At 43.0% G+C, this 26,362-nt stretch overlaps 1 protein-coding gene across 1 annotated transcript in view; it reads left to right on the top strand.

The window, feature by feature from the left end:
- The first annotated feature begins 3,424 nt into the window (after positions 1-3,424).
- The window catches only part of ptpn20 (protein tyrosine phosphatase non-receptor type 20), a 39,494-nt gene continuing 16,556 nt past the window's right edge, over positions 3,425-26,362 (top strand). Inside the window, exons 1-29 of the mRNA XM_036547302.1 lie at positions 3,425-3,548; positions 4,601-4,764; positions 5,923-5,988; positions 6,182-6,361; positions 8,442-8,517; positions 9,320-9,409; positions 10,527-10,605; positions 10,834-10,978; positions 11,336-11,407; positions 11,533-11,707; positions 12,036-12,171; positions 12,363-12,501; positions 12,849-13,001; positions 13,249-13,434; positions 13,749-13,908; positions 14,366-14,591; positions 16,104-16,192; positions 16,475-16,552; positions 17,031-17,138; positions 17,249-17,365; positions 17,532-17,731; positions 17,852-17,953; positions 19,310-19,403; positions 20,361-20,446; positions 22,208-22,388; positions 23,143-23,354; positions 24,056-24,154; positions 24,490-24,839; positions 25,083-25,347. Coding sequence (XP_036403195.1) covers positions 3,425-3,548; positions 4,601-4,764; positions 5,923-5,988; positions 6,182-6,361; positions 8,442-8,517; positions 9,320-9,409; positions 10,527-10,605; positions 10,834-10,978; positions 11,336-11,407; positions 11,533-11,707; positions 12,036-12,171; positions 12,363-12,501; positions 12,849-13,001; positions 13,249-13,434; positions 13,749-13,908; positions 14,366-14,591; positions 16,104-16,192; positions 16,475-16,552; positions 17,031-17,138; positions 17,249-17,365; positions 17,532-17,731; positions 17,852-17,953; positions 19,310-19,403; positions 20,361-20,446; positions 22,208-22,388; positions 23,143-23,354; positions 24,056-24,154; positions 24,490-24,839; positions 25,083-25,347 — 4,152 coding nt within the window. The remainder of the gene's footprint in view (positions 3,549-4,600; positions 4,765-5,922; positions 5,989-6,181; positions 6,362-8,441; positions 8,518-9,319; positions 9,410-10,526; positions 10,606-10,833; positions 10,979-11,335; positions 11,408-11,532; positions 11,708-12,035; positions 12,172-12,362; positions 12,502-12,848; positions 13,002-13,248; positions 13,435-13,748; positions 13,909-14,365; positions 14,592-16,103; positions 16,193-16,474; positions 16,553-17,030; positions 17,139-17,248; positions 17,366-17,531; positions 17,732-17,851; positions 17,954-19,309; positions 19,404-20,360; positions 20,447-22,207; positions 22,389-23,142; positions 23,355-24,055; positions 24,155-24,489; positions 24,840-25,082; positions 25,348-26,362) is intronic.

Below are 26,362 nucleotides of genomic sequence, written 5' to 3' on the forward strand. Positions count from 1 at the left end.
CCTGCTCAACCTTCTTTGTGGGTCAAGCTGGCTATTGCTATTTACCCAGGATATCAAGTATATCTCAAAAGGGGCACAAGGCTTTGGGGTCACCTCTGGGTCATAATGAAGAACACACTGTCCCTGCATGTTCTTAAGGTGTTACGTATTGAAAATGTTTTAAACATGTACTAAAACATGTTAAACCTTATTAAATACATTCTCATAACCTGAGATAATGCGAAGACGAGAAAAAAATCACACTCTATTTCCTACTGAAAAAAGTAAGTATACACTAACAATAGTAAAAGATGATAATAACAACAACAACAACAATAATAACTCCTTAAACATAATAATCCCTCTGTTGAATAATTCTCTGACAACCAGAGACTTCAGTCGGGATCAAGCTTTACTGCATGATGTCATGGAGAGAAGTACAGAGCACTGCAGCTCTCTAACTCAAAACATAGACAAGGTTGAATATATATTTTGTCCTAGAGTTAAAAAAAAAAGTAAAAACACTGGCAGTGGAGTCATCGTGACGAAGATACATATGGTTGGAACTTCCTGACAAAGGAAGAAAAACTAGATACCCAATATGACACAGTGCCCTATGAATAAGCTAGACATATAGCGCACAGGGTGTCATCCTTGAAAGCAAAGTTGATTAATATTTAACTGTTAAGGGTAGTAGCAGAAGCCACATTAGTCACATATGCCTAAAACAACAGGAGGCTAGCCTATATCAGATTAAAATAATGAATGGGTCTACAGGAATTTCTTCCACACTCTTATGGAGGACTACAGTAACATGCTGGGAAGTTTTGATGTGTTGAAATTGATGTCCCACATTTTGTGATGGCAAAAATGCATTTTGTGTACAGGAAGGTGTTATTGTTATTTGACAGGTGTTGCATTGGTTGTTGAACAGTGGAATACCTCCATTGGAGAAGTGCAACCCAAAATACACTGCATCCTGGCACTCTCTCCTGTTGGAGACTTCAGCCTGCTGTACTTGCACTGTCCCATGCCTTCTTTACTCTGTTAGATATGCAAATAAGAAATACACTTTCTAAAAGGATGACATAATACTTTCGGCACAATAAACTCAATCGTTCTTAAGAATAAATCAGACAAACTCATTTTTACAGTTGACGGATAATTCTCAAGGTGGATTCTGTGTAAAGCTAAATTTTTACTCTTAGAAAGAGACACAAATCATTGTGAAATAGTAATTAATGTGAAATATCCCTCTGCAGATGTTTTTTTTTTCCCCCAACAACCGCAATCTTAGCAAACAGGCTATCACAAACAAATGAAATCTCTCTGTTGGGCGTATTCACTCTTGTTGTTAAGATTATAATTATATGCAGATTTCCTCGATCACAGGGGATAATGCTTCACAGAGGCTCAGAGAGCAGTGAGCAGGCCAAGGGAGGTGCATGCCAGAACCTCCTGCCCCGAGATCCCTGTCACGGGTTCCTTTAACAGAACCTACTGTTCTTTTTCACATTGCATGATTCAACAGTACATTGACTTCACCTCATGTATTTCTCATTTGAAAATACCCTGTGGGCTAGAGGGAAACATAATATGATAAACAATTTAATGCCCTAAATGGATGCAATATTTTTATTCCAAGTTGAGTTCCTTTTTTACATTGCTGAAATGATATTTTGTAGTGAATTGATCTGTACAGCATTCATCTGAAAGATGGAATTCTCACTAGGGTTTACTGTTGAGATGCAGGAGAGTTAACATACTTGTAAAGCGCAATGCAGGAGAAGAAGCAAGGATTAATTCTGTCAGATGAACCGGGTGGTGATTAGGTGGTTAGCTGCAACACAGCAACAACACAAGATTTCCCTTTACAGTGGTGTAGCTATCATACTCAGTCAACAATTTCATGAAATGCAATGGGGTTCACAGCTTGAGGAAATGAGGATTATTCTTTTGTTGTGTGTTTGCTTGGTAGTGCTGTACAGTGTACTGTGACTACGGCAGCTGTAGTCTTGTATGGACACGCTGGTCTTTTTAGTTATTGATAAGAGTATAAAGATGCTCTTGTACAGTACAGCATTGCCTGGCTGTGGAATTCTGTTTGCTGATCTTAGCTATCAAGCAGAGCTTAACCTATAGAGTCTTGGCAAACAAAGGAGGAGCTTCCCCTTTGCAAAACATGGCAGAAGTTTACTACTGTACTTTACATTTACATTTATTTATTTAGCAGACGCTTTTAACCAAAGCGACGTACAAAAGTGCATTTGTCTCTGAGTACAGTGTACAGAAAAACAGTTATGGCGCTTGTGTTCATACTCAAGACGGGAGATTACCTAACGGAGTTTCTGCATGACAGGTCTACACTTAAAGTCGCATCTTTAAAGGAGGCATGTGAGAAATGGGTCTGAAGCTCTCAGTGGATGTGTCGGTGCCACACTGATGTCTGGTTGCGCTTAGACGAGTCTCTCCGCACCCTCTCGGTGTCTCAGGACACAGGTGAAGCCGTTGTTCTTCTGTGAAAGATTAAGCGTTCGGCTAAAAGACACCCGTCATGGAGCTATTTATCGAACGTCGCCAATGCACCCAGAATCAAAGCAACACATTGGAAATGAGTAGCATCTGACTAAGGGGAATAATATTAGACTTTTTTCCAGAGTTCCAAAAGGTAATCAAACTAGATGAGACAGCTCCGTCTTGTTGTATAAAACATCGCCTGCTGCTTGTAATTAAATTACAGCGATTCCATTACTGTATTTTTTGGACTGTGCTTCCCCTCTTTCAAAGCAGCGCATGAGACGGATTAAGCCATGAGACAAATGTAATTACGTTTGGCTAATTCCCCCTGTATCACCCGTAGCTATTCACTCGTGTGCACTAATCACGCAGTCAGTCCTTCTGTAGTTCAGCTGAGAGGTTTTAAGGTGACAGTCCTCAGCAAATCATTCACAACGAATGACCATCCTCTCCATACTCGTCTACGTGGCTTCTGTGGAGTTTGGGTCGTGCAGAAGTCGCAAGCAAGGACAGGTTTCGAAACCGCGCGTCCCGCGCAAGTTGCGCAGCAAGGCGAATAAGCACAGCCCTTGAATGAGACACACGCAGACAGAGTCACTTGCAGTTAGTGTGCCTGCTCCCCGGCCCCGTTGGCAGGAAGTCGAGCAACAAGGGTATCAGTCGAATTACTGCAACCCGGCGATCTCTCCGTCAAAGCCTATTACAATGCGCGAAAGCTGCAAGCGTGGAGTGAAAATCACACGGACTCAATCCAATTAGCGATCGCTCACAAAGGACCGGCACCCCCAAATGCATCTGCCTGGATACCAGGTTGGGGACAGGCAGTTGAAATTACAGCTAACGCGAACTCGCATTAACGGTCAGTCAACTTGCACCCGTGGCCCGGGAAATCTGAAACGGTCTGTTTTATCCGTGTTGGTCTTCCAGGATGAGCAGCACGTTTGTGACCCTGGCGGAGGTGCTGGAGGCGAGGGGAGGGCCTCTGGAGGAAGACGAGGTGTGGTCCCTCCTCCTAGGAACGGCCGAGTCATTAGTGGACATCTCCTACAAAGGTAAAGGACACAACCGATGCATACAGAGAGGCGATTATTAACCCATTTGTAATGTTTTGACATAACTCCTCAAATGACTGCAGGCAGCATGGACAGTTTTATGAGAAATTATTTGGAAAGTAACCTTACAATTATCTTCTGCATGCATCTAACTGAATCTTAAATTGTGTCGAATTGAAGCCTGAAGATCCTGAATTTTATGGTAAAAAAAAAAAGATATTCAAGAAAGAGTTGAGGGGAATGTATCAAACAAACTTTTACAGGTTAAATTTATAAATTCTTTATCAAAAGAAATGCTTCCCCTGGTTCTGTTTTTCCTAGAATTGCCTTAAATGCGTTTTACTGTTCTCTGCCTTTTTGTCTCAACAAAATTAAGAGACAGGTTTCATATGACATTCACAGAAGAATAAGAAAATATAGGCTATGTAGTATCTTATATAGCCTATGTCTTATGTTATATAAAACTATACACTGCTGTGAGACCAGCAGAGACTCTTACCATTTTCTGTTGCTCCCAAAACTCACCTCTTCAGGTTAAACCAGTGGAATCCTGTCCATGTGGTCCAATTCTCTACCTCTTTGCGGTTGAATCATAGCTTGCCTTATATTTATCTTTCAGTGATAAATCTGTGCACTCTTCAGTTTTACATTATATTGAGTTTGGTGAAAAATGTCTAAGAAGCAAACAAAAAAAAACCCTATGGTATTTAAAGGTAACGATGAAAAAGGCTCATTAAAATTTGATTGAAAGACAGCCTTCAAAATAGTACCACTGAATCAGAACTTTTCTTTTGAATGAGCAGGGATTGATTTTGATTTTGCTCCCAGCTTTAGGGAAAGTCATTATTAATAGAATTCTATTTACTAACTGCGAATTATAAATCAATTTGCTGTAACTGCACTTACTGGATTTTGTGCATTGCACTTTGTTCTTCCTGTGTGTCATTTCGGAGAATGCATTAATATTTAATATTTAAACTCAATTTATTTGATGAATTGAAAAAAGAAAGCGTATTTTTTTTTTCCACGTATATTGAATTTGTTTTTTCCAGGTCATAACAACATGTGCAATATAATCAGTCCCGGGTCCTTCCTGCTGTCTGCTAGCGGCAACCTGGCTTTTAAGAACTGTGTCCTGTCTGACGAGGTGAGGACTTACACTGCCCCCGAGATGCTCCAGGGCCGCACCATCGGCACCAGGCTGGCCGTGGAAAAGGTGGGTTCCCATGGAAATGCATTTGCGGTGTTTATATGTCTTATGTTGAGTCTTTCTGTGGCAGAACTTAGGTCAAATACTAAAGTGTCAGTCAGCCCAGCTCCCTAACTGATTGGTTTAATTTTCACTTGTTAACAGGCGGCCCCTCCCACCCAGGTAATTTATTATGGTTATGTGGGGAACACATTGGCTTGAACAGTAGCTCCCTAGGATCATCGCTGGTGACCACTGGTTTATATTTATTGTTTTCTTAAATTAATGTATTGTATTTTCTGCACCAGAGCTGCTTTTTTGGTTAGGGGAATGGTCTGATTATTTTCCCATGTGGGTGCTCCTTCTGTCTCTGTGAAGGCTCATGTCTTAAGAGGATGAGTCTTGTCGATGGCATTCATTTCATTGCTGTTAGAAACAAGACTGTAATATTTCTGCATGAAAGGGTGTGTGTGTGTGACAATATTTAAGAAGTCAGCTCAGTTAGTATCATAGCCGAACTGTAGTGAGTATAGATGGATATGTTGTATTAAGTATGGATCGTCAAAGATTTTTTGGGGGACAATATTCAGACTTGTTTTAAGTCTTGCTCTTTTATTTTGAAAAGGGTCTTGCTCAGGTCATACTTTACAGTAATTTGCTGCCAATTCCAATGAGGTTTTAGGATTAGCCTGGAATAATTCAAGTGCACTTCCTTAAAACAAAGACACAACTTTCAGATATCATCGTAGGTACTTGAGGCAGGAGCCTGCACTAAGGTGTGCACCTGTAATCCACTCGTGATTAGTGAGAGAGAGAGGGATTGAGGGGGAGAGGGAAACAGAGAGAATCTGATGCACATGCAGGGTACTGCGCCATCTAGTGGCATAAGGAAGCATTGACTCTGTCCTTGAAATTGTTTGAATGTGCTTGAAGCATCATCTCAAGACTGTCAAACAATCACAGCTAATACACTGGACTTCAGTGTTGCAGATGATCCTAGTTCTGCCAAACGGCAAGCACAAAAAACTTCTAGGTAAAAGTCTTCTAGGAATGGGTTAAAGTGAGCATTAGATTGTTATGAGATTGTTTGTGTTAATTTACTTAAGTTTTTGATATTCCACCAGTATTTCATTATGTTACTGTGTCTGCATCTCCAATAACTCCACTCTACCTTTTTGCATCTAGATGATCATATATTCCTTGGGAATGACTCTCTACTGGTCGGTTGATTATCAGCTCCCACAAAACCAGGTACGTTCCAATTTACTGTGCAACCTTCAAGAATAAATAAATTCAACACACAACATAATATACCACAATATACCACAATATAATATACACACAATATATAATACACTGCCACTGCAGTGGTTTGCCATGGTTTTGTTAATGAACGGATCTGATAAATGTTAAATGAGTGCCTGTCTCTTCACTCCTCTCCCAGCCCATTCAGCTGAGCGACCGCTTGAACTGTCTCCTACTGAGCATGTGCGAGGACATGGCCCACCGCCGCATCAACCTCAGCAGCATCCTGGAGGCGTGTGAGGCGCACCACAAAGCCACCCTGCTCCCGCCCCCTAACAAAGTCATCAGGCAGCTGGTGGAGGACGTCTTTCGGGATTCTGTAAGTCCCCCTCGCGCGAGGCGACGGGCCGCATGGACGCCCTCTGAACTTAGAAATCAGAGGCGCTTAAAAAAGATGTTCTCGCGCGATATGACGAAATGCAGTACACTTAATTTTGAATCAGTCTTTTTTTAAATTCAGCCCCACAAAGGCTATTCCAAGTGTGTCATGTCACTGTGTCACCCAGAGTCATGGTTTAGCGTGTGATCATTAGAGAGGGGGTGGTGATGGGTGTGGTGTTTTTGCTGTACGCGGCGAGGTTTGTCAGAAATGCATGACAGAGGGTGCTTTGGCCAACAACGAGGAAACCTTGTGCGTGCAGTGCTGTGGCTAGGTGGCAGTCTGAAGCTTCAAAAGGAGATGCATGTTGCCCTGTTCTAAACATTGTGTCACGTCCGCTGTGTGGGTGCCATTTCCTTAAGGTGACACACCAAAAGCAAACCGAGTGGAAAAGGACCTGGGGTTGTCTCCGTGGCAGTTTACAGACTGCAGAAGGCAGCAAACATACGCTGTCTGCTTTTGGCCTTTGGTGTTTGTTCCACACCACTGTTTATCCCTGCTTCACTTGCTCCCAGCTGATTCCAGATCAGCGGTCAGCTACGAGGACTTTGCGTGACACGTCCAACGTTGTTCAGAGATCAGAGATCAGTGGGGCTTGTGGGAGCTGGGAGCAGGAGAGCCGGTTGGGATGCACCCATGAAGTGATCGGTTTGGCTGCACCTTCAGCTATTCTCAGCATTGGATCAGACAACACCACCAGGCTGAAAATAACCGTGCCGTCAAGGAGTGGCAAAGAGTGTGACATCAGCAGGAGAGCATTAGGACAGGCCTGAGATTAGTGTCCTCCCATGTGACACTCAGAGTGCACTCTGAGTGATGACTGTCCTCTATCTGCTGTTCTGTTGTGTACAGGTGTTCAGGTATGTACATGGAGAAAAAAGATAAGGGGTTGATTTATAAGTTTTAATGTTTTACAATGTGATAAGTTCTTCACTGTTGAATGTCAGTGTTAACATGGTAATATATCAGTTCACTGTGCTCCTTGTTAGATATGTTTGTGTCTTTTGTACTTAGGCACGCCTATGCTAACATGTAGCTTTGCATAAGGGCCACTGCGGTGGTTCTTGAGTAATACAAAAACCAAATAAAAGGAAGGTGCACCGTGCTTTATTTTAAGAATTCAAGTCACATATACTGTGTGTGTGTGTGTGTGTGTGTGTGTGTGTGTGTGTGTGTATATATATATATATATATATATATAAACAAGGTTGACCCGATAGTAATTGATAAAGCTGCAATTCATTTCATGTAAAGAACTGTGCATTATTATGTGTTGGAATAGTATACACAATATTTTTTCGCTTTGACTTGATGAGATGAACATTGTAGTCCATGTATCTTACAGAAGTAGCATGGCATTAACCAAATGATGATGGTTATGATTGATGGTTATGGCTGGGCTCCTGAGGGGGAACAATTTTGTTGTAACAATTAAATGGAGCGTTGGCATCATTCATGTGCCGTAAGACTCATTTTAAACAGTCATTTCCCACGCTTGAGGCAAAAATTCCACATGTAAAACTACTGACAATGTCTATTGGCAGTAGACGTGCACATCACACACCCAGTACTGGCCTTGATTGGTCTCCCAGGCTGCAGAAGATGCATGTCTGGGAAACATGATGAGATGCTGAGCTAAAAATGATTTGAGGAGAATACAATTGCATTGCTTTGATTATGGCACAAGTTCCAACAACATGTGAAACTCATGAATGCTACCAAAGAGTCTGACTCTATGGTGGTCAGTGTCACCAGCACGAGTTCAGTGTATACTGGGGGGCTTCAGTGTAAGGCTCAAGAAAAAATAATAAAAATAAGAAACAACAGGCACACTTTTGAATGCTCCCAAGTGATTTTTTGGGAAAAAAGAGCGTTTCAACCCATGAGGTCGTCACCAGGTTTCTCAGAGTAAGACTTGTGCCCCTCAGCCTGTGACGATAATATGTGATGAAATGAGCAATGGTGGCACCTTACAATAACATGTGTTGAAATCCACATGGCTGCTGCTGCTGTTTTGCAGGTTGACTCGGGGTCCTTTTCCGAGACCGTGGTCCATCTTAGCGGCAGGAGCCAGATGATCAGAGAGAGGCTGCATGGTGAGAATCTCCTCCCGTTACTGTTATTCACAGTCACCTGAAATGGCCGAACTGCTGGTGACTGTAGCGCCAGCGGAAAGCCATTTTCGTGTGCTCATTAGTCCGTTTACCAGCATTGTTGTTTTAACTCGTATTTTTTTGGCCCTGTACCTTAAAACAGTGAACAATTTAAGCCTCCTTCACTAAAAGGAAGCACCACTGTCCTTTTTCTTACTGATTCATGTCTTGTCTCTTTTGAGTGGCTGTGCAAAAAAAATGTAGTGACCTTAAAATGCCTTGAGCTAAAACTTTGATTCAAACAAAAACAGGAAGGAGTCACAGAGATCACTCTCCTAGGGAGTGTGTTGCCATCTCCTGTCACCATGAAGATGAGCCAACCTTTGCCAATTAAACTATAAATTCTCTCTTGTATCCTCTTTCCGTAGAAACAATTTTTGCTATGACGCAAAGTCAAAATGGTAATCCCCACGATTTCCTCGGATTATGCAGTTTTCACCACACTAAACCCTGAAGCAAATTAGGTCTTTTCGGTTTGTCAAACTATACGAGCCAGATGGGTGCATTGTCCATAGGTATAATACAATAGAAGCAATGGGATTAAAGTCTTAACCTAAACTGAGCACAAGATTAGTCTTTCTGATAGCTCCTAATCAGGAGGAAGCGTAGATGCTTATGTCAAACCTTCGAAAAGTTCTTTGTTTGTTGAACGTTTTCCTGAAACCCATTTTGTTTTGCCCCATCGCGGTGTCCGGAATTCCTCTTCTAATCAGTGTTCATTTGACTGGATGTCCTACTCAAACAGGTAAACGAGGACCTTACTCTGGCTATAGTGAAGCGAATGCTGCATCAGGGGAAAGTTCCAGATTGTCAACAGACGCAGAGAACAGAAGAGGTCAGATTTAAACTCCAACTGTATTAGACAGAGCTATTTGTTAGGTTCTTCATCTGTCAGATATATGCCACTTGTTGTGTTGCTGTGGACTGTATGCATCCGATTGCAAAGCTAGCTAAACTCAGTTTTTGAGTTTCTTACATGAGTGTGCTGCCAATTCAAGTTAGAGTGCCTCAATGAATACAGAATTTAGCTAAGCTAATGGTGAATGTTGAGTTTGGTAAATGTGTGTGCTGCCAGTGTGAGTTACAATTTTGTCAGAGAAAAGGTAGAAATGTGTGGCAAATCGTTTTCTGTAAGACAAAGATAAAAGATGTAACTGGAATTTATACATCATCGACGCACTGCAGAAGACGTCTCTGGACTAACCACAAGTCAGTCTTAAAGAACATTGAAACACGTCTTCCTGTTCTTAACTTTATGCTAGTGTCTTGTTGACATTTCTCTCCCATGTTGCACCTGTTATCTTGTTTTATTGCAAGTGTGATTATACACCAAGGGATAACTGTAGCAATATAGTTGAGCTAAGCGATGGATACAGAGCTGTTTCCAATGCAGACAAGTTGAGTCAGATCACTGTTCAGCAGGCAACCTAGATGCTTAGAATGCATGACTGTCTAATCAGCTCTTTGTATAGAGACCCTGCTACACTTCAAGGGTTACCAGAGCAACAAACTCTGGCGTCGAGTCATCTATTTCTGCAGGTCTGACTCTGCTGCAGTTGTAAAGGATTATGTAAAAAAGATAAAAATGCTGAAATACATGCATATAAGTTATTTTTGTTTGTACCACTGTTGGACATTCAGAAGTTACGCAGTGTGTAACTCTCTGGAGTTCATCTTCTCCTTGGGCTGTACAAGTACATCAGTGACATCTTACAACGCCTTCTTTTCAGGGCTCAATGCAGCAGGTTTCACTGTTATCAGTTTGGTACCTTTTCAGGTGACTACAGTGCAAAGGCGTTCTTGCTCAAAAAGACTAAATGCAAAACTAAAAGCTGTATTGGGTCACATTCTTTATGTTTTAAGTGCAGCTGAATGATTTCCAGTGACCTTAATTGTGATTATCCCTTGATATTGCCTTGAATGCACATGAACTTTTGCAAATGGTTTTTCAGGAAGCTTACATCAACAGACTATCTGGGCTCGCAAGAGTCGGAGTTCACCATCACACACGTGTCAAAGCAACACAGACAGGTAAGCACACGCTGTCTACCTTTTCCAAATTTATATAAACTAAATGCAAATTTCCAGATTGATAAACGTTTCCCCTCAAATGTGCCCACAACATATACTGGTACTATCTATACTGTCATCTGGAAGCACGAAAATAATTCGCATTCCCATCAAAGCTAACGGCAGTATCATCACTTCCCTGAGACCTAACCAGCGCTCCTTCACTGAGTGAATTTTTGCCCTTCCCAGAATTCCCTGTAGACACCACAGAGGCAGCAACAGCAGTTGGCTGTCCCCGAGTCCTTACCTAGACGTCCCTCGACCAGGTGACCTCAGACCCTTGTCGGTCACTTCTAGTGAATCCACGGTCTGTCTGACCCAAAAGAAAGCCAAGGTACCTTGCTCAGCGCTCCCTCCGTATTTAATAGACATCTCTATGAATTCTTCAGTGTTTAACAGAAGAACATAAGCTTTATATTTGAGTAGTAGAGGTAACAGTGGAGAAAGCAGTTTTCCACAGAGTCTTTGTGGTGTGTGATAGTTCTGATGTGGAGTGGTAGTGTAGCGTGTAAACGCAAAGTAAAGTAAAAAAAAATGTGAAGTAAGTCACTCTATTGGTTTGAACAATATTTTTGTATATTGCTCTGTTTTACTCTATTAAAAAATGTAATATTACCATTGCCAATTTATATTATACATATTATACTTTATATTTATATCAGCTCTTATTTTTGCCTGTCTTCCCTCACAGAGTCTGGGACCTGAGTTTCTCAGAATGCTGGAGGAGCCACAGATAGTCTTAGAACTGCCAGGATCCATTGTGGTACTGTACATTTAATCACACCTCAAAAATATTGACAAGATCTGTAAATAATGGGCACCACAGATGACACAATCTGTCCCTGCCCCTCTTTCTCTCTCCCCGTCCCTTTCTCCATGGTGATAAAGTCAAAGAAGGGGAAGTCGTCTTTGTCTCAGCGGACGCTGAGCGTGGTCATGCCGAATGGGCAGCGCATCCTGGTGAAATGTGACACCAAGTCCCGGGGGAGGGACGTCTTCGACATGGTGGTGGCGCACGCAAACCTGGTGGAACACTTTTACTTTGGCCTTGCTTTCATCGACGGTAACGGCGCTGTTTCGGATCAAAGTGAAAGTTCATTCGTTACTGCACGTTTTTTTTATTATTATTTTGTTGTCGCAAAGCGCTAGGCAGAGTATGTTTTGCAGAAGGGATCATAAAACCGGAATACTCTGACACATTTAGGGAAAAAATTAAAAATTAATCCTTGGTTCCAGGAGATATAAGCAACCAGCTTGCGATGTATTTGCTTTCATATTTAATTGCTTAACCATCATTCTGACATATTACATGTAATGTAACCATCTTTTATGTGTGGCATGCATTTGTTTAGCGTAAGGCAACATTAACATAAATCTGTTTATGTTTCTAGATGATGAATTTTTCTTCCTGGAACATGAGACAAAAATCTCCAAAGTTGCTCCTGACTCTTGGAAGAAAGTACAAACTGCCAGTTTTGTCCTTTTTCTCAGAGTCAAGTTCTTCGTTGATGACATTGCTTTCATTCTGTGAGTGCCATACTATCTTATCACTTTTTGCGACTGATTTATTTTAATCCTAGTGGAAATACTCCTTTTGAGTGCCATTATTTGTCCTTAGCAACTTGTATAATGTTGCTTATCTAATTTTCCTGTGTATTGAATTGACCTGATGTAAAATAGATTATGTGAAATATGTGTTTTATGTTTGTCTTCTGAAGGCATAAGCTCACAAGACATCAGTACTATTTGCAGTTGCGGAAGGATATTTTGGAGGACAGGTTATACTGCAATGAAGAGACGGGCTTGTTTCTGGGAGCTCTGGCTCTGCAAGCAGAATTTGGGGACTATTTGCCTGAGGTAGGGCTACTGAAACTCTACTGTAGGGTTACTGGATGCACACTACAGAAGTATTACTAAGCTACTGTAAACTACATCAGCACATTTTCATAGAAGACGATAATATGTAGAATGGTTCCACTGATACATGAATTGAAAACTATGTGTAGACCATGTTCAAACATTTAGAAAGTTTCAAGAAAGAGTTCTAAGTCTAAGTCTAAGTCTAAATAAAATGTTAGTGAAATTGTTCTCAAAAGAACACTCTTGTATCACCTCAGTCATTTAATGCTTCTGCATAGTTGCTCAGTATCATAACCAGGTATAAGTGTATCTGAAGAACATTCCATTAATTGTGTTTTGGGAAGGTTTTTGGGAAGAACTACTACCAGCCAGACCAGTATGTCTCCAAGAGCGTGTTGGAGAAGATGGCCTTGCCCTGCTTAAAAGAAGAGTTGCCAAGATTACATGCCAATAATGCCAGAATGCTTCCAGAAGAAGCTGAGATGGAGTTTTTAAAGGTAGGAGAAGACTTCATAAAGGTACCACATCCCATAATGTAAAGATGTGAGAGTGAGACTCCCCCCCAGTGACGAACCCCCAGAAGGGTGGAGCTATCATGTGCTGTCAAGGACTCACTAATCTGAACCAGTCATAGTTTTTATATTGCACATAGTACTGTAGCTCCACCCACTCTTATTTAAGTTTTTTTTTATTATTTTTTCCGGTGTTTCTTTTCCCACTAACCTTACATGCTTTCCCTCCCAGGTTGCCCAGCAACTTCCAGAGTACGGCGTGTTGTTCTACCGGGTCTCTCGAGAGAAGAAGCCTGTCATTGGAGAGCTGATCCTGGGAATCTGTGCCAAAGGAATCATCATCTATGAAGTGAAAAATAATTCCCGGATTGCCAGCCTTCGATTCCAGTGGAGGGAAACTGACAGCATTTCTGCAACCGTGAGTACATGCATTCAGAAGGTGTTGTAGTAGTGTTTCCTTACAGTATTTTTTTAGCTGAGTTGACCAAATTGTATTGTAAATTTACATAATGATTTGCAGTTTAAAAGAAATAGCCATTATGCATTAATGATGGAATGAAAAGAAAATCTTCAAATGTATCTATACATTTAAATACAGTAAGAATTAAATTTCATATCTTTTTGGAGTTCATGCCATGAAAAAATTACTCACTTGTTTGTAATGAAATGTCCGGCCATGAAAAGCCTCTGCTTTTTATATGTGTGCGTGAGTTCCCGTTTTCTCTCCCACAGCGACGGAAATTCACTGTAGAAAGCAGCAGCAGTGGGAAAAAGCACACCTTTATCACAGAGAGCTCCAAAATCGCCCAGTACCTGCTCAACCTCTGCTCTGCGCAGCACAAGTTCCATAATGAAATGAACTCTCGACAGATGAGTCACAGTTTGACCTCAGGTATAAGACAGCTGCCCTCGTATCATGGAATGCATATACTAAAACTACAGCTACTACTGCTCTCATGTCTATACAGCTGTTCTTACTTTATTTGGTGGAAATTCAAGTGGGAATTATAATTAGTAATTATGGGTTCACGTTTAATATGTTATATAACCAGAATTTCAACCAGGAGGAAGCATCAAGGAGAACCATCTTTAAAATCAAATAATGTATTTATTTATGCATACTATTGATGGACAGAAAATGCACCAATCAGTGTTCAGAGTTTATAAGGGAATTAAGCTTTGAAGTTTTGCCACATGTGAGCTTTTATATAACCTGTGCATCTTGTCTGCGGACCAGTAATGTTGTTTTCAGTCCCAGTTTCAGGCATATCATTAATGTTATAATCCTGTTGCGTAAAGGCACCCATGAAAGTGACTCTCCACGTCCTGTTTCCCCATCCCGCCCCCAGATGAGAATATCGCGAGGTACTCGGCCCTCTGCAGGGCCCGCCACGAGCGTATGAAGAGGCTCTCGTGCTCCGAGATCGTGCTCAACAGCGTGGGGCTCAGCGTCACGCCCAACGACGCCCTGAGCAGGTCGTGCGACGACCTCTCTGCGAGGATCGAGGCCCGGCTCAGGCTGCAGCGGGAGCCGCGGGAGCTGAGGGAGCTGAGGGAGCCGCGGCAGGGCTGGAGGTACGACGCCGGCCACGACCTGAGGGCCCAGGCCCCCAGCACCGGTACAGGGCCACCAGCTGAGGCTGGGGAAGACAGCAGTCTGTCCAGTATAAAATATGGAATTTTCTAGTTTGTTACAAAAAGAAAGCATGAAAGGGCAGGTAGAAGTGTGGTGTAGGGGCAAGGAGTAGAGCTCATAACTGAAAGGTTGCAGGCTTGATTGCCCACTGGGGCACTGCTGATGTACCCTTGGGCAAGGTAGTTAACCCACAACTGTCTCAGTACACATCCAACTGTATAAGTGGGTAACATTGGGCATTGTAATTGTAATTGTAACCAATGTAAGCTGCTGTGGGTAAGAACATCTGCTAGTGACAATAATGTAATGTAAAGAGAACTTTTATTTTTAAATATTTACAGGAAGAGTTTATTCACTTTAGGAGCATCATGACTTTGCAGATACCAAAAAGCCCTCCAATTGCACTGTGTGTATGACAGTAGAGCATTGCTTTGGCTTTTACCTGCGTGTATTATGTAGCACGTAACACGTATTATGTAATTGACAGGCAGTGACCTCTGTAGCAGAAAGCTTGTAGCTTAAACATTTCGTTCAATTAGTGTTTAGGTGTGACTTTAGTGTTTAGTGCCTTTACTTTACTCACAGTAAGACTATAGCGATGAGCCTATATTTCAAAAGATAGTGATTGTCAGGGAGAGCTTCACACGTAGCAGAAATCAATATTTACTGGCTGTTTAAGGCTCAGTAGCGCTTTTTTAAGATCTCAACTTACCCAAAGAATGTAACTATAATTATACTGTAAACACTGTATAAAAGTAATGTATCAGTATTATGTATCAGTAGCTTGTTATTGTTACAAGGCCTGGAAGTGTGTAGTAGTGCTCTCAGTATGAGTTCTATAAATATGTGGTTTATATAATTGTAGATTATCTTAATAACCCTAGTCTTGCCCCTTCAATTAACCCCAACCCCAGTGTCATCTCTACACATAATCATAGGCACAATCCTGTGCCTAAACTCCACCTACATTCAATTACAGTGTAATTGCATACGTAATTTTGTTACTTAATATGAAGTTTAACCATTTAGATATCCAAGGAGGTTTGTGTTATATTTTCAGTATGTAAGTAGTATATGCTTTTCATAATGCATTATAGTTTGTTGTACTTTGTAATTGTTTCAGATGATTGTATTGGTTTCTAGGGGTGATCTACAGTTTCATTGTTTTTGAAAAAAAAAAAAACACATTTTATTCAAGATTTTTTTACAGATTGTTAAATGTGAAAAAGATTACAGTTGCCCAAGTTATTATTGAGTGTTCTGAAAATAAACATTGATAGATATCTAAAATATATCATGAAATTTATTTGGTGGAAATGAAAGAAAATAGTGTTAATTATAGGCTATGAATGTCTTGCTGGTGGTGACAGTGTGAGGTTAAAAATAACGCTGACAAACTAACCATGGCCATCAATGTGACCTGCATGACCCTGCTCTCCTTCCTTCCGCAGTACTCCGGATCCTATTCCTCGTGTGTTGTCCAACATCTCTCTGCAGAAGCAGGACTCTGAAGTTCACTCTATCGTCTCATCTCTGAGGGGTACTGATATGCTGATGTTACTGCCATCTTCCTGCCGTTTTTCCTCAACATAAATGAACATTCTTAGAGATGCTCTGGCATTCTGTGGATGGGGTCCCATCTAATGAAACAACATTAGCTTCAGCAGACAGTATGAGGATATTATATTATATTATATTATATTATATCAAGTACATATTCTGGAAATAGTTGCACCACATCATAAAAAAATGTTTTGAGCCTTGACTTTCTCTGTCAGTGCTTTTTATAAGTAAAGCTTGTGATGATCGTTATTTTACTCAGTAGACACCCCAACGAGAGTGTCGCCTGAGAGGGAAATTATATGTGTGTCCCTGAAGAAGGACCCCAAACTCGGACTGGGTGAGTGAAAGAGAATTTTTCTCCAGTCCAGTTTGATATTCTGCTGCCATAATCTCATAAACCTCAACCTCATAACCACACCGTACAACATCACAGCGCTTTAGAATGGTTGCTTTATGGTCATGGTCTGTTAATATTTCTGTTCACTTGTGTGTAGGTGTTGCAAATGCAGTTTGCAGACTGCTGTCACAGCATGGTGAAGCAGTGTCCACAAGGGGACTTTTTACACAAAGCAGTAATTTTACACTGTGGCACAATGTTCTTTACACCTTGGCATCACCATGGCAAAAAACAGCTGTCAATAAAATTACTTGAACGTGTCATGTTGACACAAATTGCTACAACATCATAGATTTGTATTCTAAATTCAAAACAACAACTTTTTTAGTGCAAAGAAATCACAGTAAGTGTTTTCCTTTCATTTAATTAATTTCCACATGCCCTTGAGTATCCCACCCATAATTTGTGTTGGCACCAGGTTTCATAATCGTGGGTGAAGACACCACAGGGAAGTTAGATCTGGGGATTTTTATCGCCTCCATCATACCTGACGGGCCAGCCGACAAAGACGGCCGTATTAGGCCAGGTAATGTACCAACACCTGCACTATACTTCCTGTTACATCATCAATATGAGACTTTTCCAAAGGTCTGTGTTGATTTTTGCCATGCTCTCATTTTGTGGGTTTACCTTAAGGCGGGCGGCTGATTTCTCTCAACAAGACCAGTTTGGAGGGGGTCACTTTCAGCACCGCGGCCAACATCCTGCAGAACTGCCCCAACGAGGTGGAGCTCATCGTGTCCCAGCCGAAACGTACGTCTGCCTTCGCACCTGAGGTTCTACTCGTTAGGCGCGATTTCTTTTAAATCATTTCAGTCCTAATGACTCAAGACCCCGTTGATTTCATATATAGATTACACAAATGAATGTAATGCATGTCGATCATGATTTAGATTTTCCTGCTCATTTCTATGAACAGAGACCTTACAAGACAGCAAGAGCTCCCTGGCGCAAAGCAACCTGGGAATGCTGCTGGAGAGAAGCTACGACTCCCAGTCCACCCTGACGGCAGAGTACCGGCCGGCCGTGGAGGAGCTGGAGGAGGTCCTGTCGGGAATCATGACCCCGAAATCACCCAAAAGGCTGCACATACCCGTGGTTCGCATTCTGGACACACAGGTATCTCCATCGTCTTGGGAAATGAATGAAACAAAAACAGAACCTATGAAATTAATTTAGGTCAAAAAATGTTTTTTTTTTTTATTTATTCCTGTTTATTTTTTTAAATTTTTTGCACAGGATGGCTGTTCCAGGTCATCTTCTATATCCAGTTTGAAGCCAGCAGAGCTGCTCTTCGTAGAACTGAAGAAGACAGATGGCAGCCTGGGAATCAGTGTCACTGTAAGAGAATTAAGCATCTTCCCTGAACTAAGGGCTGTGTTCTAATTACCCACCTATAGAGGCATTACTGTGCACTGCAAGCATTTTTAATTGTGACAACATCTCTAAAAACAGCAATGTAGACAGATGAAAAAAATGCACACCTACTTAAAAATGAAGAAGGTTAGGGTTTGAATTACAGGAAAGACTCATGGAAGAGTGGCACCTTTTTTTGGGGGTGGAGGGGCAGAAATCACAGCATTGATGGTTAATGCAACATACATTTGGGGATGAGTGGGGGGGAACTTGTACAGGGTGTCTGTATGTATGATGTGCCTCCAGTGTCAGAGGGGCATGTGACACGAGTCCCATGAAACCAGCTGTCTGCCATCTGTAATCCCTGGTCAGCGAGGATGGCCAGAGCTTAATCAGATTAAGCTTTGCTGTGTTTCGGGGCTGTTTCTCAACAGGTGCACACTATGAGGGGAACAGGGGCAATGCCAGACCAAAGCGCTGGATTATAGTTAATATCAGTGTGAATGAGCTGCAGAAATGTGCTAATCTGAGGGTGTTTAAATGGCAGCCATGTTTGGGCCATGGGAAAATGCAGCCCAAGGAAAGCGTTTGGTGGTGTGTGCCAAGCGTTTATAACCTAACAAATCTAACAGCCTAACAAAGGCGATGGATGTGGTTTGTGCTTTGTGCGTCCAGCTAAACACTTTCCCTGGGGTTCATTTTCATATATTTACTGATTTTTGTTACAGTATACCAAACCAGTTACAAGATTTACTTCTATCTGTATGTAAGTTGGAGCAGCGGTGTAGCAAAGTGGTAAGAAGCAGGACTCATAACTGAAAGGTTGCCAGTTTGATCCCACACAGGGGCACTGCTGCTGTACCCTTGGGCAAGGTACTTAATCCATAATTAAATATCCAGCCATATAAATGGATAGCATGTAAAAATTGTAACCTATGTACATCGCTAGCATAGCAGATAAGAGCGTCTGCTAAATGGCAGTAATATAAATGTAATGTAAATTGGTCATTTAGACAATAAACCATTGTCACTTGCCTCAGATACCCCTAGGTGCCCTTTAGAAAAATCAGTGAAGACCAGCCCTCTGCTAATAAATACCAACCAGAACAGGAGTGACAGCAGATACAAACCCAGCGTGTTTTAATAACCAATGTGTGTTTTAGAAGAGCTAGCTCCTGCAGCCACTACCATTGCAACAAATGGATTCTTCACTGCACCAAGAATTGGTGACAAGCTTACTGTGTGTAACTCACTCGCAAACTCAATCTAAAGTAAAACCTGCAATGCATCTTGGGCAATGAGTAGTGCAGGAGGAAGTGTAATATCCATTTGTGTCTTTAGGGGGGTGTCAACACCAGCGTTCGGTACGGAGGGATTTACATCAAGAGCCTGGTGCCGGGAGGAGCCGCAGAGGTGGACGGCCGTATCCAGATAGGTACAGGCACATTGGACAAAGGCTAATTGCGCATAATGACACCATGCACATAGACACCCTGCACTGACACCTTACCTCCAGGCATGGCTCATTAGCACAGAAACAGTGGAACAATATGTCCTGTTTCAGAGGGTATTAGGTTCCCATGCTCAAAGTGTGTTGGATATTTGAAACAATGTTATAGCTGTGTTGGAAATTATTTCATTACAAAAACACTAGACTGCAAATGAACTGAGCATAGTTCTTTGATAGTGACACTGCATCACTTTAAGTGTTATTACTTTGCAACTTTTCATCAGGGAGAAATTATTTTGAAAAGTTAGTGGAACAAATTAGTCAGCATCAGATAACAAACCCAGGGAAAGCATTTGACTTGACATACAAAGCTTGCCCTAAGTTGATCTTTTGAAGTACTTCAAAGGTACAGTGAAGTACTTTCCCTGGCTTTTTTAAGAGAAACATCTTAGGTGTATTTTCAACAACATAACAGTATCGCAGTATACTCAGTGCATGTTTTTATGACCATTGGACAACCAAACAAAATTTTTACCTTCATGTATTCGCAAGCAATTTGTGCTTCAGGATGCTTTCTAGCCCTAGTCACTGATCCCAGCTGTTACTGCTACATTTAGAAAAAATGTACATTTCCTAAAGCCATAATTTTTCAGGCTCGCTTTCATTAACATACATATATATGAAGGTACGAGGTATGTATAACATTTTATTCACACAGATATTTTCAGCAACAAATCAAATTATTTCAAGAATCTTTTATTAAGCCTGAGGAAACATCCCAGTAGTTGTTACAGGCTTCTGTATGAATTCTCAGTCATTCTCAGTGGGTGTATTGTGCTTTATATAAGTGATTAAGGGGGGGGGGGGGGGTTGTGGTGTGCCAGGACACACCCAAGCAGCAGCACAGAGTGGTGACAGGGAGCTCTGTGTCCCCCGCCACAGGTGACCGGCTGCTGGAGGTGGACGGGTTCAACCTGCGCGGCGTGACCCACAGGCAGGCCGTGGAGTGCCTAAAGAGGACAGGAGAGGTACTGTATGTTTATCCCCACCCCCCCAGCGGCGTGCCCCTGGCAACCGGAGCCCTTCAGCGCGTAGCCTCTTACCGCGAAACACTAAATCACCCACGGTGGGGCTACCTGCTGCCGAGGGTCATGTTATAGTGAAATGTGCACCGTGGCCATCTGAGGACAAACCAGCCTCAGGTGACTCTGCCCGGCATTTCCACACCCTGGTCCTGGGGACCCAGTGTGTGCTCTGTTCTTGTTCTGCCGACCAGCTTTTAATACATTGGGATTGATCAGGATTCAATGCTGATCCATGTTTTTGAATTAAACATGTAAGATGTAAGCTGTAAGATGTAAAATATTGAGGTTAAAAATGTGTTTGCGCTAAGAAATAGAGAAAAATTATGGTGTTTATCCAATGTAATGTTCCAATACCTAATGTATCCAAAATAATTAAATTCAATAGTAAATTATCAGCAAAATAATGTATAGTAATAGCAATCATGTATAGTAAATAACTTTAGAACCTAATTATATCATTCTGCTGCTCTGAATTCTAATCTGTATTATCAGTGTGAGAGAATTAAGATGAATAAATACCTTTGTTTTTGCACAAACACATATTTCTTTCACAAGGGGCTTGCAGCAGGCACACGTCAGGATGCCAAGATCAGTAATCACGTTGAGCAGCAGCTCAGGAGCTCAGCTGGAAGGCAAACTAGCTAACGCAATGCCTCCTCAGAGCCAGCACGAGCTTTGGCTCTGTGTGTGTTTGGGCCAGGATCACGGTATAACCCACTGAGCAGGCGGCCCAATGCCTTTCTTCTGCCTCTTCGGTTAAACTGAGTTGTTTTTAACACACAAGCTTCACAAGCTCTCTCCAACTGGTTTCTCCCACAAGAGGGCGCCCCATAAAGGGTCAGTGGCTGGAGCCCCTCCCACGTCCGTCAACGCAGGGGGGGTCGCTCCATTTCGCGAGATTGACATTGCCGGCGGCCACACCCCCCCCTCCCCCCAGCTCGACGCCGGCGGCAGGCGCGGAGCAGAGCGTTCTGAGAATCCGAAGTGACATGAGGCCCGAAAAACATATGTTTACATTTGCTGTTATTTTCTGCTCTCCCTAATTAGATTTCAGGGCTAAGGCAGGCTGACTCTTGCTCGTACGCAACGTCGAGTTGGCAGACTGTCTCGCAGAGGACCAAGGCTTAGCGCTGCTTTCGTGTTCTGTTAGGTAACCTATTGTAGCTGGACAGACCCTGCTGTGCTGACTGGTCATTGCGTACATATTCTGTTAGGTAACCTCTTGGAAAGGAAAGGAGCACAAGATGGTCGTGCTGTTCACATTCGATAAACAGGAATTAAAAGGTCTAAGTAGCTGGGCAGGTCCTGCACTGCCAAATTAAATGGCACCTCAGGTATGCTGTGTGAAGTGTTGATATTTTTACGATTTCTGCTCGCCTCACGATTATCATTTTCATAACGCGTATTTCTAATCTGAGCTTAAATCTGTGTGAAAGCTTCTGAAAAAAACAGCCTCAGGGAAAGTGTTGGACATCCCTGTGACCAATCACACACCAACCCAACGGCCCTAACAGCAGCGAATCACTCACGGCTCGGTACCTCCAATCAAACACATTTCCTGGGTATTTTTTTGGTCCCACGGGGCCACCCTTGTTGCCTGGGAGCATTAGGTCCCAAGGCCTTAGGACAGGCACAGGAGATGTGTCATCAGAGGGACCGCCGGCTCACGCCGTAGGCTCTGAAGCAGCCGCTCGGCTTTTTCAGGTGGTGAGCCTGGTGCTGGAGAGGGAGCCCCTGTCCACGCCTGACTCAGCCGGCGCCGAGAGACAGAGGGCCCCCGTCACCCCGAGTGCCTCTCCCGTCCGCAGAGCCGACGGCCGCCTCGCCGTTGCCACGGAGACGCCCTTGTCCGTCAGGCCCAAGGACTACAGCTTTGTGTCAGACGGTAAGACGAGACGAACAAGAGAGAATTTAAAAAAAGAAAAGAAAAAAAAAGGGCTGGATTTGACAGCTGCACCGCTGTTAACAAGAATACCGAAACGCTGAACTCATAAGAGGCATGGAATGCAGGTGCTTTATGCAGTGATTGGCAGAAGCGAAGCAGAGTGTAATCCCTTTGTTGTGTCAGCCAGAGGTTTTTAACCGCGGCTTGAACTCCTTTTGTGCTGCACCTACTGCCATCGTCGCTTGAACATATGCTTTGTGACTTGTGACTTTGTGACTGTGATAAATCAGTCAATCAAAAGGCAGGGCATTTTTACAGCTGCATTGTCAAAAAGTACAGGGGAGAGTAGTCTCTCCAGAGGGAATCAAATATCTTATAACCCCATTAAGAACCCCATTATTTGAGAAAATAAGTTCCCGACCCCTAGAAAGGGTGGTTGAGACAAACACATGGACAACGATGGAAAATATGACTACTGATTGTATAAAAAAAAAAAGCAAAAATCTGCCCATATGATTTGTTTATTTGAATTTATTCAAAAATGATGTGATATTCAGTACACACAATTCTCCTGTTTTGTCACAACATACTCAAGTAGTATTATTAAATCAGACTTTCTGTACCACAGTGCGTGTGAGTGAAGTTATAATAATCGCTATTCTCTTTAATAATTCAGTGCTTTGCTAGCAAAGCCACTCATTGTTCTGATGAGTGCACTCTGATCCGCTGGCTCAAGCTCAGTGTCTCCTCACAGACAACACCCTGGAGGTCATGCTGAAGAAGAACCTCAACGGGCTGGGATTCAGCTTCATGATTGCGGAACTGGACGCCCCGCCAGACTTCGGGAGCATCGTCCGGATCAAGAGGCTCTTCCCGGGCCAGCCAGCAGACGAGAGCGGGCTCATCCAACAGGGGGACATCATCCTGGCTGTGAACGGGATCCCCGTAAAGGGGCTGTCCTATCAGGTGAGAGGAAAGCACGGCCCTTTTGCCACTCAAGGCCTCAGGCTGGCTCTGGAGTATGGCACATACCCAATGCCCAGTGGAGGAGGAGGCATTTCTATCTTGCCTTTTTTAAAGATCTAATTATGTTTCCAAATGTAGTATACTTATGAAATGACAACTGTTTGCAGAATCGTCATGTGTCTCAGTTTAGAGCATATCGCTATAGTGAATTGTTCCAATAAATTTCGCCAGTAATGTCTTTCATTCAATCAGCTGGTTGAGACACCTGGTTACCCCCCTCCCTCAGAGTTATGGGTCATAGTCATTGAAAAAGTGGATGAAATATAAAATAGATAGATATAAAATAAATAGATACCCTGAGTTTATTACAAAATGACTACTCAGACTTGTAAATCTCAGAGTGAAGGCCTTACGGACAGTAGTGCAATGCATGAATCTCCTCAGAGAGAAAGAGAAGGATTTGTATGTCTGTGCTTTTTAAAGTGCCCAGTGACAAGACTTAAGATCTTAATCCGGGAGAAATTAGCTCTTTGCGCTACACAACAGGTTTTGCCTTCCAGTACCATACAGGGGATTAAATGGGAGATCCCATTGAGGGGGAGTGTTCTAGGGGCGGGGCGGGCCTCTCGTGAGCTCCCACTGGGGTGGTAGTTTCCCATGATGCAATGCACTGACACCCCCTTTTGTTTTCTCACCCATAGAGAGTTCTTCATCTCCTTCGGGGTGCCCCGGGGGAAGTCACCCTGTCCCTCTGTCGCCCTCATCCCGGTTTGCTCCCCGACATCGACACCAACGCAGTGGTAAGGCAGCATGGGTGTGACCGTTAAGCGTGTTACCATAGGATGTTCAGCCCAAGAATATGAGAATATTCTCCCTGAACATGAATGCTGAACATTATCCATCAGTTATACTTAGAATCAGTTATACGAATACGAACACATCAGTTATACGAAAGAATGCTAATGTGCTAATGCTAATGTATGGGGACTGTTTTAAGATGGACAGCTCCATTTCTGGCTTAACCTATACATTTCTCAGCTATGTACTAGTATGATTCCATATTTTTTCTAAGACATTAAAATAGCTGTAAATACTTCCTCACCTCTTTCTCTCCCTCCTCCTTTCTCTCTGGCAGAGTCCTCTTCCTTCCCCTGATATAGAGCTGAGATCCAGGTCCATGGATATGCGCCTGAGTGAGGTCAGGCCGGAGTTCAGTCAGCTGCTGATGCAGAAGGTCCAGGAGAAGGCCGCGAGGCGGGCAAGCGACGAGGAGAACCCCGAAGACCCCCAGGAGGCACAGGACAGCGTGGACACCGAGGCCGAGACGGCCACCTCCACGGGCTCCAGCTCCAGCAGTGAGCACGGAGACCAGGAGACGGCGTCCACCGTGGACGAGGAGCCCTCCGTGGCGTCGGGCTCCACCCTGGAGGCGGGCCTGAGCGACGCAGGGGATCCCACGGCCAGTCTTGGTGCAGTTTGCGAAAGGTAACGCCCATCCCATTTGTTTCACCACTGCAGTGATAACTGCTGAACCAACCTAGGAATGCATGTGCAGTACTGCAATACACGTGTATATCTTTGAAATTACTAAGTTGAAATTTGAAATTGAATTTGTATGTTGAAAACAGTCCTTTGAGAGTCTGAAGGGAGGTACGGGAAGCAGTTTGCGCTTAAAGGAAAAGCTGTCCACATTGTGCTGTTGATTGATATTGGAGCCTGTGTCTGCAGCGCCATCGGTAAGGACGTGGCCACCTACTGCCTTGTGGGAAACGGGCTGGCCATCCTGGCTGATGAGGAGTACCTGACGATCAGCTCCACCTCAGAGGGCCCCCCCAGCTGCATCTCTGGGTCCCCCGGCGCCATAGCGCCCCCGGCCACGCCCAGCTCTGCCCCACCCTCCCTGCTGCTCCCCACCGACTCAGAGCCCTCCTGCAACAGCCACAACACCTGGGAGGACATGGAGGAGGAGGAGGAGGACGAAGACCCGAGGAAGGTGAGACACAGTGGGACGTTCCAGATCACCCAATTTCTGGACATCAGGGGGATCAGAGGGTGCGAGGTCGTGATTGTTAAAGTCTTTTGTTGTAGGTCCGTTTCTTCTCCTTTCTTCTCATTATTCTGGTTCACAGATCTCTTAACTGCATTGGCTGGCTCAGATTTTGCACTCTTTTTGGTCGTAGTATGACGTACTATGGCAGCTGCATTTTTCTGCAATTTCATACTACTCTGTGCTGGTAGAAGTACACAGAAGAAACATGACAAGGAGGAGTCACATGATTAGAGTTTGGAAATCAATGTCCATTGTGGTGCCAAAGGTGATGATGTCTGAACAATCAGACAATCTATATTACCTTACACAAAGAGGTATATTCTTGTGGGTCATGTTTTATAAAATTTCCTTTTTGGTAGAAAAGGCAGTGAACACGCAGTCACTAGAAAGCAAATCTAACCTGTTACACTGAGGCTAGCCAGTTCATTTAAAGCACAGAGTTATATGTCAATGTAATCTTTGGCAGTCACAATCTGTGGGCATCTGAAAGGCATCAAGAACCAATCCAGCTAATTGACTAAACTAAAATTTGACTTCCTCTGGTGTAAAGATTAATGTGTGGATTAGTTTGGTCTGTGTAACTTTAACTGCGGTTGTGTGTTCGAACTCTGGGAAGGACCTTCCTGCAACATTGTTCAGCCGCAGGGGTTAAATTCCTATTTATATGTGTGATGTAAGCAGTTTAAGTTGCTCTAGACAAGGATGTTCCTCAAGCAAATAAGTAATGTAGTGTACTAATTATAGTACTTGTGACCCTGACAACGGTAGCCAGCTAGACAAGACAAGACAAGACATCTCTGGGAGACAGAATACCATTATTTTGAAGATGATTACACTTTAACTGATAGTGAGATTAATACATTCACTGTGTATTTGTTGAACAGACCATAGAGGGAGATTTTAGTGTATTATCAGTTTCTTCACTGAATCAGGATACTGTTATGGGATTTCTTCACAC

This window comes from Megalops cyprinoides, chromosome 15, assembly GCF_013368585.1.
Source record: "Megalops cyprinoides isolate fMegCyp1 chromosome 15, fMegCyp1.pri, whole genome shotgun sequence".
NCBI classification, from domain to species: Eukaryota; Metazoa; Chordata; class Actinopteri; order Elopiformes; family Megalopidae; genus Megalops; species Megalops cyprinoides.